Here is a 16,725-nt window from a genome sequence, read left to right on the forward strand (position 1 = left end):
AACGAAGTTACTAATCATGAACTAAGTTGATCAGTTGTTAATAGAGAATTATAAAATAAGTTAATTCACCAGTTTGCCAGCTAAAGTGTGGTTTCTTTTATTGATCTAATGGAAGAGCGAAATGGTATAGCTATGGGAGAAAAACTTAAATACAAAAATAGTCATAGTAGGTATTTTATTGTGATTCCTAGAGTGTTGTTTTTAGTGTAATTTTGGGTACAAGAAGAAGTGCTCGAAGGACATTCTATTAAATGTCATATCAATGCAAAAGGTATGCTTTTAAGGATTTCAAACCAACGGAAGGTATCTCGATCCATTTCAAGCAAATGATGAGAATGTTAGCTTGGTAATGGAGTCTTTGTTTCAATGACAGTCATTATAGGGGTGACGATAATCACTTAAACAATCTTGCTCTAAGATGGTCCAGGAAGAAAATCAAGGAAAATGAATCTCTAAGTGCCTCTTCAGTATTTGACGTCGATTAAACACTCCAGTCTAATTCTTCTAGTATTTTGAGCCTCGATCAAAATTGCCATAAATTTTTAATTGCAGCATTTTTTTATTAAATTACTTTTCAAAATTATACTATTTTTACATTGTAAATAATTTAATATAAAAAATAATTTTTATTAAACCACTGTCTGAATTATAATTATATATTATTTGTGTCAAAATTTTGTTAAAATTGATCATATACAAAAATATTATCTAAGGATTCCTATTTTCATATATTTTAAAAATATATATTATGTTATGTATATGAATAAGATATCAAATAATTTTGAATGGATATGAAATTTTACATGTATGATATATATGCTCAAAGCTTTTAATGTAATAATTTATTTTAAGATTAAATTATGCAATAAAAAATTATTAAACAATGTAAGAATGGATTTTTTTATGGTAATAAAATAAAATAAAAATAAAATTACATAAATGTTTTATATTAAAAAGAATTACACAAATATCTTGTTTAGCATTTAAAAAAAGATAATTTAAATTGATTTTCTAACTAAACAAAAAATGGTTTGAATTGACTTCAAGCTAACTTCACTTACGTGACTGCGCTGCATTCAGTGAAGAAGAGAAGTCGACTTGAATCGACTTTGGTTGAGGAGGAAAGTCAACTTGAATTGACTTTGGAAGGCCTTAGAATATGACTATAATAGACTTCTGTGTGCTGATATATAGTCATGGCTAACCTGGGAGGAAGAAACATCTTTCAAAAGAATTCCCTAGGAGAAAAGAAGAGAAAGAAGTCTAATGTAACTACAATGGAAATAGATAATAATCTAAACTAACTTAATTTTGTTAATCATATTATAAGTAAATTGTCAATATAAATAAATACTTTTAAAAAATAATTTAATTTTACTTTAATTTAATTTGTCATTAATTTTTTAATTATATAATTAAAAAGATTTGTAAATATTAATTTAATTATTATATATTTAATTAATTTTCTATTATATATTTATTTTTTATAGTAATGTATTATATGATGTATATTGTATATATAAAACATAATGTTTATTACATATTTAATCAATTATCAGTTATAAAATTGTTAGTGTATCAAATATTAAGATTTTTACTATTTGTTACAAGAAATTTGATCATCGTGGTTGACTCAATGTTCTTTAATTGATTTTCCCTTTTCTACAAATAAAATATTTTATTTTATCTAATATGACCATTGGAAGGGTACTAGGATGGAAGTTGAGACTTTTGTGTGCATTCTAATATATTTTGTGTCAGCAAAGTTATGTACTTTTGTATACTTTTTTCTTTCATAACTTAATTCAAATATCTTGATCGCATGCTTATTTGTGGGTCTTTTATGTATAATTTTTTTTTATCTATTTCATTTGTTTGAACTTGTTTAGGTTGCTTTATTATAGAACTTGCATAAGTTTGACTCATGAATTTTTTTAAAAAACTTGACTTCATCCAAGCATGTAATAGTACTTGTTAATTGGAATGCTTTTGTTCTTTAAAATGGATGTAAGGTTTACACATTGATTTGCTCATGAATCTAGTTTGTCAAAACTTGTTTATGTGTGATTCTTGTATCAATGTACTTCTAAATTTTAATTTGTGGCTAAAAATATTAAAGTTTGAAAAGTAAGTTCAAGCATACTTCTTTGAGTTTTAGTGGAGTGGATATCACTTCATCAAATATTTAGTACTTTGTACCTCTATGATAATCAGTAAGATAGAGTAATCTTTACTAAAACCACCATGATGAATTTGTGATACATATAATCTTATCTTGATGTATTTAAGTAATTATTAATCTTTGAAAATTTTAAAAATAATTAAAGATAATAATTGTTAGTTTTTCTTTTCATGTTAGATTCATTGTTCTTCTTACCCAAGTTATAGAGATTTAGTATAAGAAAGGATGATAATATGATTTATGTAATGAGTGTTTCAAGAAACCTAAAGAAAATCAAGACAAATTTTTATTGTAAAAGTTATTAGTAGTTTGTCATTCCTACTCTTAGATGCTTACTATCTTATGAATTATTTTTGAAATACAAAAATAAAATGATTGTATCATACAAGAATGAAATAGGTTTAATGTGCATATTAATGTAATAGATTTTACTCAATATGCATCTTTCATAATAATATTTGAAATTAATAAAGATGGCTCATTTATATATGGTAATAAATACTTCCTCCGGTCCTTTTTATAAGAAACAAGGCTCTGATACCAGAGAACCCTGAGTGGATCAAGGATGAAAAATAAAGATTGAAAGGAAAGTAGGCAGTAACAAGACTATTAAATTAAATGCAGAAATATGTAAATGCAAAAATTTAAAACATTAGAAACTAGAACGGCGGTAGAACCAACACAGATCTAGTGGAGGGGAAAGAGAAGAAAGATGGACGATGGTAATTTGAACAGAACCAGCTAAGAGAGAAAATTGTATAGAAATAAGATTTTATTAAAACTGAAAGAAAAGCTTACAAAGGATTGTATCACTCAAAGCTTCTCTCTCTAAAACTCTCTTGAATGACTTAATGAAAGGGTGTCTCACAACATGGTCGAAGACTCCTTTTATAGAAAATTAGAATATTATTTCTACAGTTCCAACTAATAATAGGAACTATTGGTTACAGTATCGATTACAATTCTTGAATATCTATTCCGAAGCAGTCATTTTCATTTTGATAAAAGTCTTCAGCAATTTTGGACTGAGAATCCTTCTTTGTAGAAGTTTCAACTTCATCTTGAAGAAGAAGTAGGACATATTTAAGATTTTCCTTCAACTTTTCTTTTGAATTAATTCTTGATAATAAAGCTGCAATTCTGGATTTCTGATTTAAAAATTGGAAGGTTGGTAGATTCGCAAGCTTTATTAGCCAAGGATTTTCTGCAAAGAATTTATTTACTTCTACAGGTCTAGCATGATCTGCATTAAATTAATTCCACCATTTTACGAAAGAATACCTGTGAAGAATGGGGAATATGTCTCTTTTCTCTGTCTTGTTGTATCTATATTGTCATGAGAATACCCAGGCAAGAGCAAAGTAAGAGAAATATTTGAGGTCTGTTGGAATTCTTGAATCTTGGGCATACCTATTCTTGAAAGTTAAATATCCTTCCTTTGCTGTAGAAGGAAAATTTTCTTCTATCGATCCAAAGTAATCCCACCATTGTAGGAACCAATTTGAAAAATTAAAATTTTGATTCTTTTTTAAGTAGATTAACCAAGAATTTCGATTAAGCTTATTTTGAAACCAAAAAACTCTGGTCTAGGCATCAATGTAGTCCCAATAGTTGTAACCTACTAGATCAAAGGGCTGGGAGAATTTTTTTATAAGAATTTAAATTTTTCTCAAAGTTCTTTGGATTTAACACTTTGAGGATTTGAATTGTTGAGTGGGTGATGATGGATGGATCTTTCTGATCTTTGTAATGTTTGATGGAAATAGAATCTGAATCCACTAAAATAAACTCATAAAATTGTCTAGTTTTATTCAAAGCATAAGGTCTGAACTGAAAACCAGAAGAGAAGACTTTAGAAATGGCTTTGTAAAGATTTTTATGCTAAAATTCAGGTTCCATTTGTAAGACTGAGGAAAAGTTTCCCTTTGCTGTATAATGTGATGGATTTTGGGGTTTTTTAGAAGCTTGTATCTGTTTTCCTTCTTGGAGAGTAACTATTTTACTAGTTTCTCCAGGGAGGTTAACTGTTTGAGTTAAGGATTGGACAATGGTGTTTAGGCTTGTTAAGTCTAATTCCATTTCGTCTTCAGAGGCAATATCTACCCAGGATTTTTTAGGTAAACTACTCAAGCTTGCTTGTTGGATGACTAAGAGTGTACTAATTGGTAAAGCATAATCTACTTTTGTTTGCTTGGATATTTTGGATTGGGATTGAGAAGAATTGGCCTTGTTGGTTGATTCTTTTTTAGGAATTCCAGATTGTTGGGTAGATGACTCAACAATTTGGATAACTTTCTGGATTGATGACTCAACAATTCAGAGGCATATCTACCCAGGATTTTTTAGGTAAACTACTCAAGCTTGCTTGTTGGATGGCTAAGAGTGTCATAATTGGTAAAGCATAATCTGCTTTTATTTGCTTGGATATTTTGGATTGGGATTGAGAAGAATCGGCCTTGTTGGTTGATTCTTTTTTAGGAATTCTAGATTGTTGGGTAGATGACTCAATAATTTGGATAGCTTTTTGGGTTGATGACCCAGCTGGAGTAGATGACTCCAAAGAATTTGATTGGGAGTTTGTAGAGACAGACTTTGCTTTTGCTTTGTTAGGAGTCAGAGCTAGTCTAACTCTTCCTCTGGATGTTCCTCTTCCCCTTCTATCCAAGATTATTAATATTAGTAAAAGAAACTTCATCTTTTAGAAAGTTAATCTGATTAACTTTCTTTTAAATAAAATTAATATTTAAAGTAAAAGATTTGCTAGAAAATTTAAATGTTATTTGCTTACCTAAATGATAAGTTGAAATTCCTTCTTTTGAAATTTGAAGCGAAAAAAGAGCTTTAATAAAAGGTGTTTCCAAAATAACTTCATTTTTTAAATTTTTAATAAGGAGAAAGTTTGTTTCTACCTTAAAACCTTGATTTTAGATAATAGCTTTAGATAATTTATAATTAATCTTAAGCTTTGAACCACTCGCAGTGCTGAGTTTTTTTAGAGGTTTTCTCAAAGTATTTAGTAGGAATTAATCCTTCTAAAATACAATTTGAATCAACACTTGTATCAAAGATAACCAAAGTATCAAGAACAAAATCATCAATAATGATTCTGATATTAATATAAAACTTTTGAATTTTGACCCTGTTATTCCAGTTGTGAAAGAATAACTTGATGAATTTGTTGTTATTCTTTGATCTCACGAATCCCCCTTTTGAGATTTTTAATCTCAATCAGAAGATCTTGAATAGTAGTTGGTTTTATATTATAATTATTTTTTTAATCTTTTGAAAATATTAGTTATATCAAACTTATTAGATGTGAAAAGTCTTTTGGTTTCTGTTTTGTTTCCAAAATGTCTTTAAATTTACTAAGAAAATTTTGTCTTTCTTAAGGATCAGAAATAAAATTGATAGCTTCAAAAAGAACATCTTGTTCTTTTGTTAAAACATTGATTTTAGGAATTTCATCACTATCAAAAGAAGACATTTGGTCATCTTATTGAATTTGATTGATATCCCCACTTGATCCTTTCACAGAATCATCATCAGAGGATTCAATGAAAAGGTTGTTGATTTGATCTTCTATGGAAGGATCAAGGTTGAAATTACTAATTTTTTTTTAGCCTACAGTATTTACTGATATGGCTAGATTTACCACAGTTGTAACATGTTATACATGTTATTGGTTTTCTAGGAACATTTTTGGGATGACATCTTTCCCGGTTTTCTTATAAGGTTTTTTTATTATACTTCCTTTTATAAGGTTTTTTATTTGCTTCTACAGCTTCTTTCTTAGGAGTTTGTTCTTTTTTTTTAGTTGAACAAGGGGGTAGACTGAAATTGTTTATAGAAAGATCTTAAATCTTTTTTATTCATGGCTCTCTCCTTGGGTAGTTGTCTCTGAATCTTATCTTCTTGATAGACTTTTAGAGCTATTTTTGTGATAATAGTATGGAGTTGATCATAACTAAGACTATCATAAGGAATTTCTCTATTGACAGATTGATTTCTGAGTTTGCTTCTAACCAGATCTCCGAAAGATTTGGAAAGACCAACTAAGAATTTTTCTTTCCAAAAAGGTTGTTAATTGTCTTCTCTAGTATAAACTCTGGATAAAAAGATATCTTTATACCATTTATAGTTGTCTAAGGTTCTACATTTAAGGTTGGATAATAACTCAGCAGATCTGTCTCTCCATAAAGATAGATCTCCTAAGAAATGTTGGGATATAGTGTATAGGAGAGTATACACTGCATCAAGGAGCTGCTCATTATCATTAACAATGACTTTTCACTTATCATCGATTTTAACTGCAGAGAGGATATTTTCTCTATCAGTTTTAGTGAGATAATTATCCCACCATCCTTTGAGTTGGCCGGAAAACCCTGCCATTAAGATATGGACAATAGTATCTTCAGCATAATCATGATTGGTATAATAGCCCATGGCAACAATGGACATGTGTTGCAAAGTAGAAACAATGTTATATTCTAACTTACCATTGATGTTCCAAACATAGATGTCATTTGAATTAAAACTTTGGATATTATGATCATGACCTTCTTCTAATACTAGATCAGGAGTAGTGGCTCTAGTGTAATAAAAGTTTAGAAGAAGATTTCCAGTTCTTACTATTTGTATTCACTGGATTGATATTTAAGATAGAATCTGTTTCAAAAAATTATTTTGAATCAGCTTTGGAAATGACATTGACAGTCTTAGAGAGAGACCTAGTTTTTGGTTTGGCACTAGACTCTTCAGAAGCTTGACGGGTGTCAGGCTTGCTAAGCAACTCGTTCTGGTTCTCCTTTAAGGCTTTCGATTTTTATTTCTGCCTAAGCTCTAAGATTTTCTGTTTAGCTTTGGCATTAATCTTAAAAGGTTTGAAAATAAGTTTCTCTAGAGGAGCAGAATAAGATGTTTCTTCTTCTTTCGGATTGCTAGCAGAGATCTTATCTCTGTTGATCTTATCTCCTAAGACTTGAAGATATTCATTGTATAGTTGGCTTGTTCCATGAGGCCCTGAATATCACTAGAAGTGATATATTTGTCAGTATTCTTGGTTTTGAATGGAATTGCCATAACAGGATTGCCACTATTATATTTTAATTTAGGCAACTAGAATTACATTGAAGGAGGAAGATCACTTTAAACTATTTGTCTATCTTTGATCTGTCAGGAAATAACATTAGCAGAGGAGGTACTAATAATATCTTCCTGCCAAAGATAATCTAAATTGTCTTGATTGGTATAAGCATGAAACCAATCAAAGAAAGGAATATTTTGCTCAACTTTCTCGAGAAATTTATAAAATTTCTCTTGGATGTTGGATCTATTATTACCTTTTTAGATCTGAAAAAACCATTCTCTCTGAGGTTTCCAGTCCTCATAATAGAAATTTTTCTAAGGGTTTCCTTTGTAACATCCTCGTTTTTATATTTATTATGATAGCATTGAATGTTGGTTATATTTGTGAAGTTATTCGAATTTTAGAGAGTTTAAATGATGTAGGTTGCAGGATATCTCGATGTAGCGAGATATCTCTCGCTGTGGCGAGAAGAGCATTCAAAAATCAGGCATTTTGATGCTCTCTCGTTGTAGCGAGGATGCTCTCGCTGTAGCTAGAATGACAGACAACAAAGTGCAATTTGTCTGATTTTTTCGCTACAGCGAGAGGAGGGCTCGTTGTAGCGAGAATTTATCGCTGTAGCTCGCTGTAGCGAAAATGTCGCGAGTCTAAGGGTATTTAAGGGTTTCCAACTTAGAAAACTTGGATTATAATCCAAGTTTCGAGCTCTCCCTTATTCTCTCGACCCCTAACCCTCTCTTCTTAGAAAATCTCTCCAAAACCTCAACTTTCTTTCAAATCCAAGCTTGAAAACTTTATCAATAAACTCCAAGTAAGTTCTTGGATTTTTGTTTTCTCTTTTTGGGTGTTTTCTAAGTTTCTCCTTTCTCAAAATGTTCTCTTTTGTGATATCTAGGAAGATTTTGGTCCTTTCACCTAAAACCCTTCACAAAATCTCTTTCTAAACTTTGTCTCAAGGTAAGGAGAGTTCTATTTTGTTATTTTAAGCATAATAATTATTTTGTAACCATGTGAGTACCTTATGTATGTGTTTTAGTATAATTCTTATAATTGATTGACATTGAATTTTTATGAAAAATATGTTTGGCTGATTTTGGGTGTTAATTATATGTTTGAGTAGTCCGTTTGTTTGGAATTTAGTTCGGAAGTGCTTTACTAAGCACAATCTCTTATTGAATAATGAGTTCAGTACGAAAGGGAGTGTGAGATAAGTGTAAGAAACTGAATGGTTCTATTGTGAATAGTTACAGAGATATACTGGGGGTATAAAGTCCGGAGACGATAGGAAATCTGGGGGAAATGTAAGGTGGTAAGCGACATTCGCATAGCTGTACACATTCTTTCTGAGAGCGAATGCGCCACATGGCCTCATACTCGTTTCCTGACTAGATTCCTGACTATACCTTTGCTAAGAGGCCCGTTATTGTATACGTTGTATCCGTATACATGGGCTAACCGGCGACTATTTATCTAGTTGTATAGGACCTTAAGAACTGCTGAAGGCATCGTATAATTGTTATCACAATGCACTAAATGTCCGTATCCAAAAGAGAGCAACTTAATAATTATGAATATGTGTATGTCTAATATATTGCTTTGAGATTTATGTTATTATGATTCCTTGTATTCCATGACCATGATGGTGCTGTTATATTAGTCTTTAAAGTAATATTATGTTTTAAATGATAAGATAGGTGCTCATTCTTACTGATAATTTTAGGGAACCAGGATGACGAATCCGCAGGGAAGAGTTAGGCAGGTAGATAGTTCTGGAGACTTTAGATTAAATTACGTATTTAATGAATACCAGCGTGTAAATCATTTTAAATTTGCTGTATTGGTAGAGAATAACCCTAGGGCTTATGTCATGATAGAGATGGATCTTATAGTATTCCATTCAACTTTCCTAGGAGTAGGATACACCAAACCTTATGTGTATATATATATAGGGGTACAGTTAGAACCCCAACATGACCACGACTCTCTAGGAAGACCTACCCGTTGGACCTTTGAGCACGTCACGAGGACAAAGGTTAGAGCTGACTCTGGCGACAAATATTTGGGATCTGATGATGACCTAGACTTTGAGGACTTAGCCGAGATAGAGAGTTGAAATGCTGGAGATGAGTATAATTGAGGCTGCTTTGGAATCCTTTTTGTAGTGTTTGGTGTTGTAATTATTATTTTGATCTTTAGATACTCAAACATACACTCTGTAAATTAATATACTGTATTGTGAAGTTTATGTATAGCCTTTTTCTTCACTTTTGATTATGGTAATTTCGGAAGTTTTATGCTATTGCACTATTCTATTGATTTTAATCGAAATATTTGATTAAATTGTAGTAATTACTTTCAGGAAAATTTTATGATATCCGAATTTCATATTGAAATTGAATTGAAAAGGAAAATTATTTATATGTACTAAATTTGAAATAAGGACGTTACATCCTTATCTATAACAAACTTATGAGACAATATCATAAGACTCCTTAAGGGAGGAATAAGTTAGAGATTAGATACTCTGATTTTTATCTTCCTTATCGGAAGTTTGATAAACAGTTCTAAGAATACTAGAAGAGGTATCTAAACCTTGTAGGTTTATATGAGATGGATCATGAGCTACAGATCTAGGTATCTCAGATCTAAAAGTTTAGAATCTAGAAGAGAATGATCTCCTAGTAGATACAAAATCAGATTGTCTGCTAAAAGCATCAATCCTAGAGGAGAAAAAGTTTCTCCTATTAAAGGTTATCTCGACTTTCTTAGAATTATTCTGAGAAATATCTTGAATTTGAGGAGTAGGTTTAGGGATACAGGGCATAGCCTTGTCCATAACCCATTTCTCAGGGAGAGTAACTTCACCCCATTTGATGATTCTAGGAAGAGAGACATTAGCCTTTGTCATATTAGTGATAAACAAAGTAGTCTAACCTTTCTGAGGCTTGAGAATGACTCTGGATGCACAAGATTTCATGACCTTGTACTGGATCTTATAGATAAGAGCTGTGGGAATAGATCCATCTTTCATGTCCAAACTATGAAAGCAAATATTGAAAAACAGAGAGTCTTCGAACTTATTGTGACGAACATCTCTGAGACACATTAAGACAACGACATCTATACCTATGTCTATTAAAGGTTTAATTGCAACTTGAACACATCCTATATGGAGGTATTTGTATTTTCTTTTGTAGTCATTAATCGAATGTTTCGACAGTACGTGAAATTCTTTTCCTATGTCTTGACCTAGGGAAATATTATTTTCAACAGTCTTGATAATGTAATCAGAACTGTTTCTTTTGATTTGTTCTTCAGGAACATATAATGTATCCTGAGAAATTTCTGAAATAGTCCAATCGTCATTCATGCTTTGATTGATTTCTTCAAAGTGAACTTCTTCGTTGAAGAAGTTATGTAAAATTATATGTTACATAACTAGATCTAGAAGAAAAAGTTTTATATATATATATATAATATAACATAATAAGTCTCTCTAGTTTCTTTTTTCATTTCTTCTGTTACATTACAATTTTATGATTAGATTTAGATGACTTTTTGTCCTAAAAACTGATCTAATCTGAAAACACCTTTGCCTCAACCAATATATGGTGGTTTGTGTTGAGAAAAGTTCTGAGTTTATTTGGCATGATATAACTAAAAATATCAAACACATTATAAAAATATAAGTAAGATACAATAGAATTTTTGAAATTTTAAATAAAGGTAAAGAAAAATAAATCAATACTTAGTTTAGATTTTTGGTGAACCGGTTTAAAACTAATTTTAAAATCAATTTTACAAAAAAATTAAAATTGGTTTTAAACTCATTAAGAAATAGTTTTTCTTTTTTCTTTTTTCTTTTTTACACCTAGTTTTTCCTATAATAAACTTGTTTCAAATTCAATTGATGAACTTGTTTTTAACTGATTTTAAATTTATTAAGAAATGCTAGTTTTTTTTTAATTATTATTAAAGAGGAGCCTAAGCCCAAAAAAAAAGGAAATTACACATGAATAGTAGTGGGGGCAGAAATCCCTATAGAATGAATAAGGAGATCCTGATACATATCTTGTTGAGGAGAGTCATATAGGAATAAACCTTATTTTGTACTGTGCAATCATGTTTTGACCTAGGACGGGTATTCTGGCAGTGGACAATGAACTAAAAGAAACTAGATCATCCTGCAATCTTCTATATGGATGACATGAAACAGTGAATTCCCTTAAACGTTGAGGAAGAGTTGGAAAAATCAACACAATGCAAATGGAACACAATTTGGGTTGGATTGGGAGAAACAAGCACCATTTTGATGATAGTTTTAGTAGACCAGTTCGTCTTCTCATACAAGTCTCAAAATAAAATGCTTCAAGTAGGTTCCACTGTAAAAAATATATTGCAGTTGGACATTAAATGGGCACCTCCTCTTGTAAATTAAAATTGGTTGTGGAGATTAATTCGGAATTCTCATGTTATATTAAATTTAGTCCCATTATTTCGTCATTGTGCTGATTTTATTTTTTTAATCTTTATACTTATGCTTTATTTCAGTCTATCTGTATAAAATATTCCACAATTTGACCTTTTCACATTATATGTCATTTGATGTTTTGATCATTCCATTTAAAATAAGCTGATGCAATTACAATTTTAATAAGGTAAATAACGGGAACTAATTGATATATATTCTTATATATATAAAAACTAAAATAAAGCCTATTTTTATATAAGGTCTAAAATAAAAAAATTAAATATAGACTAGAAATAAAGACCAAAATTATAATTCAACTTAATATATATATATATATATATATATATATATATATATATTAATCATATTTAATGATAGATAAACAGCAGTTGAGGGATAATTTTGCAAATCTAACATCTATTTGGGGGGACTGTTTTGCAAAGTTCAGAAAAGTATCAGCAAAGGTAAAAAATGAATCCAGACCATTCATTAGAATATACATATATGGCATCTAACGCTCCAAAATACGCTTTTCTCTTGGCTTAAAGCCGAAGGCAAGACCCAACACAGCACAACACAACACACGAAGACTCGCTATCGAAACACTCTTGTGGCACTCGCTGGTATTCTGGACAACACATTCCTCTACTCGCCCTAGATTTTCACAGCATCGCTTTTATTCTATTTTGTTTTTGGTTTAATTCGGAGTAGTTTTATGGTTACATTTTGGTGACTTGATTTGTAGGGTCAGTTTTGATTTACGATATGTCTACAACGTTAGATCTTCCTCCCAAGGGTGGATTCAGTTTTGATCTATGCCGAAGAAATGAAATGCTTGAACAGAAAGGCCTTAAGCCTCCAACCTTTTTGAAAACTGGCACCACCATTGTCGGTTTAGTTTTCCAGGTTTGTATTTTACTGCATATTTTATTATTTTAGTTTTAATTTGTGTAATATGGTCTGGTGCTGAATTTTCCTGCACATTAATTTTGTCTCAGGATGGTGTCATTCTTGGAGCTGATACTAGGGCAACTGAAGGACCCATTGTGGCTGATAAAAACTGTGAGAAAATTCATTATATGGCACCCAATATATATTGCTGTGGAGCGGGTACTGCTGCTGATACAGAGGCAGTAACGGGTATTGTTCAAAATGATTCTTATTACCCTTATGGATTTGTAAATAAAACCATTGAAAATGACATGTTTGTTGTTTAATCTAGATATGGTTAGCTCACAGCTGCAGTTACATCGTTACCATACCGGTAGAGAATCAAGAGTTGTTACAGCACTGACTCTTCTTAAGAGACATCTTTTCAAGTTGAGTTTGGAACTTGCATACTAAGTGGATTTTCTGTGTGTGTCAACTTCTGATTCTGACTTTTTTAAAATATTATGCAGTTATCAAGGTTATGTCTCAGCTGCTTTAGTTCTTGGTGGGGTTGATATCACTGGACCTCACTTGCATACTGTTAGTTCGTTGCTTAAAACTTTTCTTTTATGCTCAAGTTTCCTTGTTTTGAATGCGTGTGGTTTGATTTCTCACGCCTTTTGATGACTTGTTTTGCAGATTTATCCCCACGGCTCAACCGACACCCTCCCATTTGCTACAATGGGATCAGGTTCACTTGCTGCAATGTCTGTATTTGAGTCCAAATACAAGGAAAGCTTGAGTGTAAGTAAGCGCTCAGAAATCACGCTTTCTTCAATTGAGCTCTTCATTAGAGTATTTTTGAGGAAAGACACCCTTAAAACCTCTTAGACAAGGGCATTTGGTAATATTCTGTCAAAAGTTGTGTTATCTATAATCTCTTTTCAGTGAAATGGTATGAAGCAAATATGTAAATCTGGAAGTGTAAATGTAAAATTTGCATTATATTTTATTTATAGTTGATACTGGTAGTGTTTGTAACTTCTATCATGTCAAAATATTGCAATTTGATAGAGATTTAACTTGCTGATGTTCTGCAGAGGGATGAAGGTATAAAGCTAGTTGTTGAGGCGATATGTGCTGGTATATTTAATGACCTGGGAAGTGGGAGTAATGTTGATGTGTGTGTGATTACTAAGGTTAGTGCCTTGATACCCAATTCTATGAGTTATTCTGCTAGGGTTGTAATCTAACTTTAGACTCTGTTCAATTTCTTCATTAATGACAAATCACAGGGACATAAGGAATATCTGAGGAACCACCTTCTACCAAATCCTCGCACCTTTGTCAATCCAAAAGGCTTTACCTTCCCCAAAAAGACAGGTTGGTTGTGAACTTAACTAATTTACTACACTTGCAGCTGCAATAGCACTGTATTGTTTTTCTTTGTATTGTGTGTCAACTGTCAATAGGTTGCAGTTATACTTGCATAACTTAGTTTCTTACCTTCTAAAAATGTGATATTGGGAATATAATGTTGTGAAGTATCAAACTTAGATAATAGCTCAACTTATATAAGACACACTCAACTTATAATAATGTACATTTTACCTCCTTGTTTGTACTTAAAATTTAAACAATCATCTGCCTGAATGGATATAACATTGTGTAAATTGCATCTATTGTTGCTACTTGTTTAAATAAGGATTTGTGTATGTTAAGAGAAAATAAAACGAAAGAGCATTGAGTGAATCCATGTGTCTCAATTACACACCGGAGCATATATTTATACTAAGAGCATTAATACAAGGATTAATTACTGAGATATTATGGCTACCTAATTACCATAATTACAGGAATATTATTTTCTTAAATACAGCATATCATCTCCCTAATTACAGCATTATTATAATTACATATTTTCATATTTGCATATTTTTAACAGTGTATTTGACATACACTTTTCAAATTTGAGAATATGTTAGATGACTTAGATCCCAATCACCAGGCATAGATTAGGTGGCGTGGAAAGGGAACAAGGTTTACGGGTCATGTATGGTGGGCTGAGAAAAAATGCGACAGGTGATCATTATTGGTATCTGCAATGTAGAAACCTGCACATGTACAGGATCGGAAAGGAGCCAGGGAAGGGAATCAGTTAGAGCAGGGAGAATGGGAGAAGATTGTGGGGAGGAGGGTAGAAGGAGAGGAAAGCCATCTATTGTTTGAGTAGAAGGAAGTGGAAAAGGAGGGAGTGGCCTATGTTTGGTAGTGACAATCATAATCTCTGTATTCAGTATTGGAAAGGCTGTGTGTGGAAGTTGCTAATAAACTACCAATTTGTTTCATCTGGTTCCTTGGACACAAAAAAGGGATGGGCCAATAAACAAGGCTACATGTAGAGGTTGTATGCACAGCACCATGCATGTCATACACAATTCCGTTAACTGTTTAAATATAATAGTAATTATGTTTGTATTATCCAAATCTTGCAATTTTGGGGGCTGATTGTTTCAATTGGAGGTGACAAGGATGCAAATTGCACATAGCCTTAATTTGAAGAGTCTTTAGATAATATATGCCCATAAAATTGTTTAAATAAAGAAAACTTCCTACAGGGGATTGTGAAAATAATTGAACATCAAATGATAGGAATGTCTGATTGTGTTTCCTTATTCCGCTTCCTTTATTTTTTGCTGATTAAACAGTATGGAGTATGTTCCTTTTGAAATTGATATTAGTCTCTACTAATTTATATTCTCCATGACAGAGATTCTCTTAACAAAGATTACCCCTTTGAAGGAGAAGGTGGAAGTGATTGAAGGAGACGCTATGGAAGAGTAGCAAATAATCCAAAAAGTAATTGGTGTTTTGAGTAAGAAACTTGATTAGTGCGATGATTGTGATAGTTAATTATTATTGTGCATTCAATACTTCGGCTTTTGTTACCAAAAAAATGTGTATTTAATTAGATTGTTGCAAGTTATTTCCTCAAATTTCTTCATTTGGTAGGTGACTTCATCTCATTTCTAGTTTTTGGCTAGAAAATATTTCACACCAAATAGAGGAAAATAAGCACTATGTGTTGGATATACAATTTGATTGACGAAAGACGTTACATGTTTTCTTTTGGTTTTTCAAGTATTTGTTATATTCAAAATTGACAACTTTGAGAGGATGTTTTTGTTAGCAAGTGGGGAACTAAAGGAATCAAGTCACATGATGGAAACTTTTGAAAATAAATTTAATGCAAGTAACATCCTTTAAGGACCAAATTGGATATCTATTACTCCGAATAGCACAAGAAGTGAAGAATTAGTTCCACAGAAGTTCTCATAGCAGGAAGGATAAAAAATAAACGAACTTTCTACTGTAAGTTATAAATAATTTTTCTTTTTAAATTTGAAAAAAATTAAACAGGAATTTAGCAAAAAAATAAAAATAAACAGGAAGCATCAGAGAAATAAAAGTTCTTTTTTAACTTATAATAAAAAAAATATTTTTTTATATAATTTTTTTATAAGTCTTCTTTTAAAGTTTATCCAAATAGAGCTTATAATGTTTACTTCTGAAAATAAGTTATTTATTTATTTTATATTATTTAGATTGACATGTTTTCATATAAGTTTTATAAATTAATTTTATAAAATGAAATTTATAAATATTTCATTGTATTATTCTATTTTAATGTGTAATATAATTTTTGAATATAAGTAAATATTTAAATTTAGATAATATACTTATAAATGTTTACATTATGTAATTTTTTATATACATAATATTGAGACTATAAGATGATTTAGTAGGTTTTTGGTGAAGTATAAAATGATTTTGAAAATTCAATATATTTAATTTAGTTATTAAGAACTCTTAAAAATTAACAAGATCAACAAATATGATTGCAATAAAATATTAAGACTATGTTTAGTAAGTGTTGCTTGTGGCTTATTTAGGGATGGTTGGTATGGGTAGAGTACTACAGTACTTATTCCCATACCTGCATTTTAAAAAAATACGCGTATCCAGTCTCATACTCGCGCGGGTATAAACATTAATTCCCGTACCTGTATCCTCTGGGTACATGTATACCCATTTTGTACCCATTATTTGCGCTTA

The 16,725-nt window shown here is 31.1% G+C and overlaps 1 protein-coding gene across 2 annotated transcripts; it reads left to right on the plus strand.

Moving 5' to 3' along the window:
* Nucleotides 1-12,316: 12,316 nt before the first annotated feature.
* Nucleotides 12,317-15,736, plus strand: LOC113858526 (proteasome subunit beta type-7-B). Of its 2 annotated transcripts, XM_027491209.1 has the most exons (9): nucleotides 12,317-12,362; nucleotides 12,485-12,645; nucleotides 12,738-12,879; nucleotides 12,962-13,058; nucleotides 13,140-13,209; nucleotides 13,309-13,413; nucleotides 13,710-13,808; nucleotides 13,905-13,992; nucleotides 15,380-15,736. In XM_027491209.1, exons 2-9 carry the CDS (start codon nucleotides 12,505-12,507, stop codon nucleotides 15,451-15,453), a joined length of 816 nt encoding a protein of 271 aa, XP_027347010.1. In that variant the 5' UTR covers nucleotides 12,317-12,362; nucleotides 12,485-12,504; the 3' UTR covers nucleotides 15,454-15,736. The 2 variants fall into 2 exon arrangements, with proteins under 2 accessions (XP_027347010.1, XP_027347011.1); XM_027491210.1 differs by lacking the exon at nucleotides 12,317-12,362 and having other exon boundaries at nucleotides 12,436-12,627; nucleotides 15,380-15,511.
* Nucleotides 15,737-16,725: the final 989 nt, after the last annotated feature.

Source organism: Abrus precatorius, unplaced genomic scaffold, assembly GCF_003935025.1.
Source record: "Abrus precatorius isolate BTA unplaced genomic scaffold, Abrus_2018 Scaffold2, whole genome shotgun sequence".
Classification (NCBI taxonomy): domain Eukaryota; kingdom Viridiplantae; phylum Streptophyta; class Magnoliopsida; order Fabales; family Fabaceae; genus Abrus; species Abrus precatorius.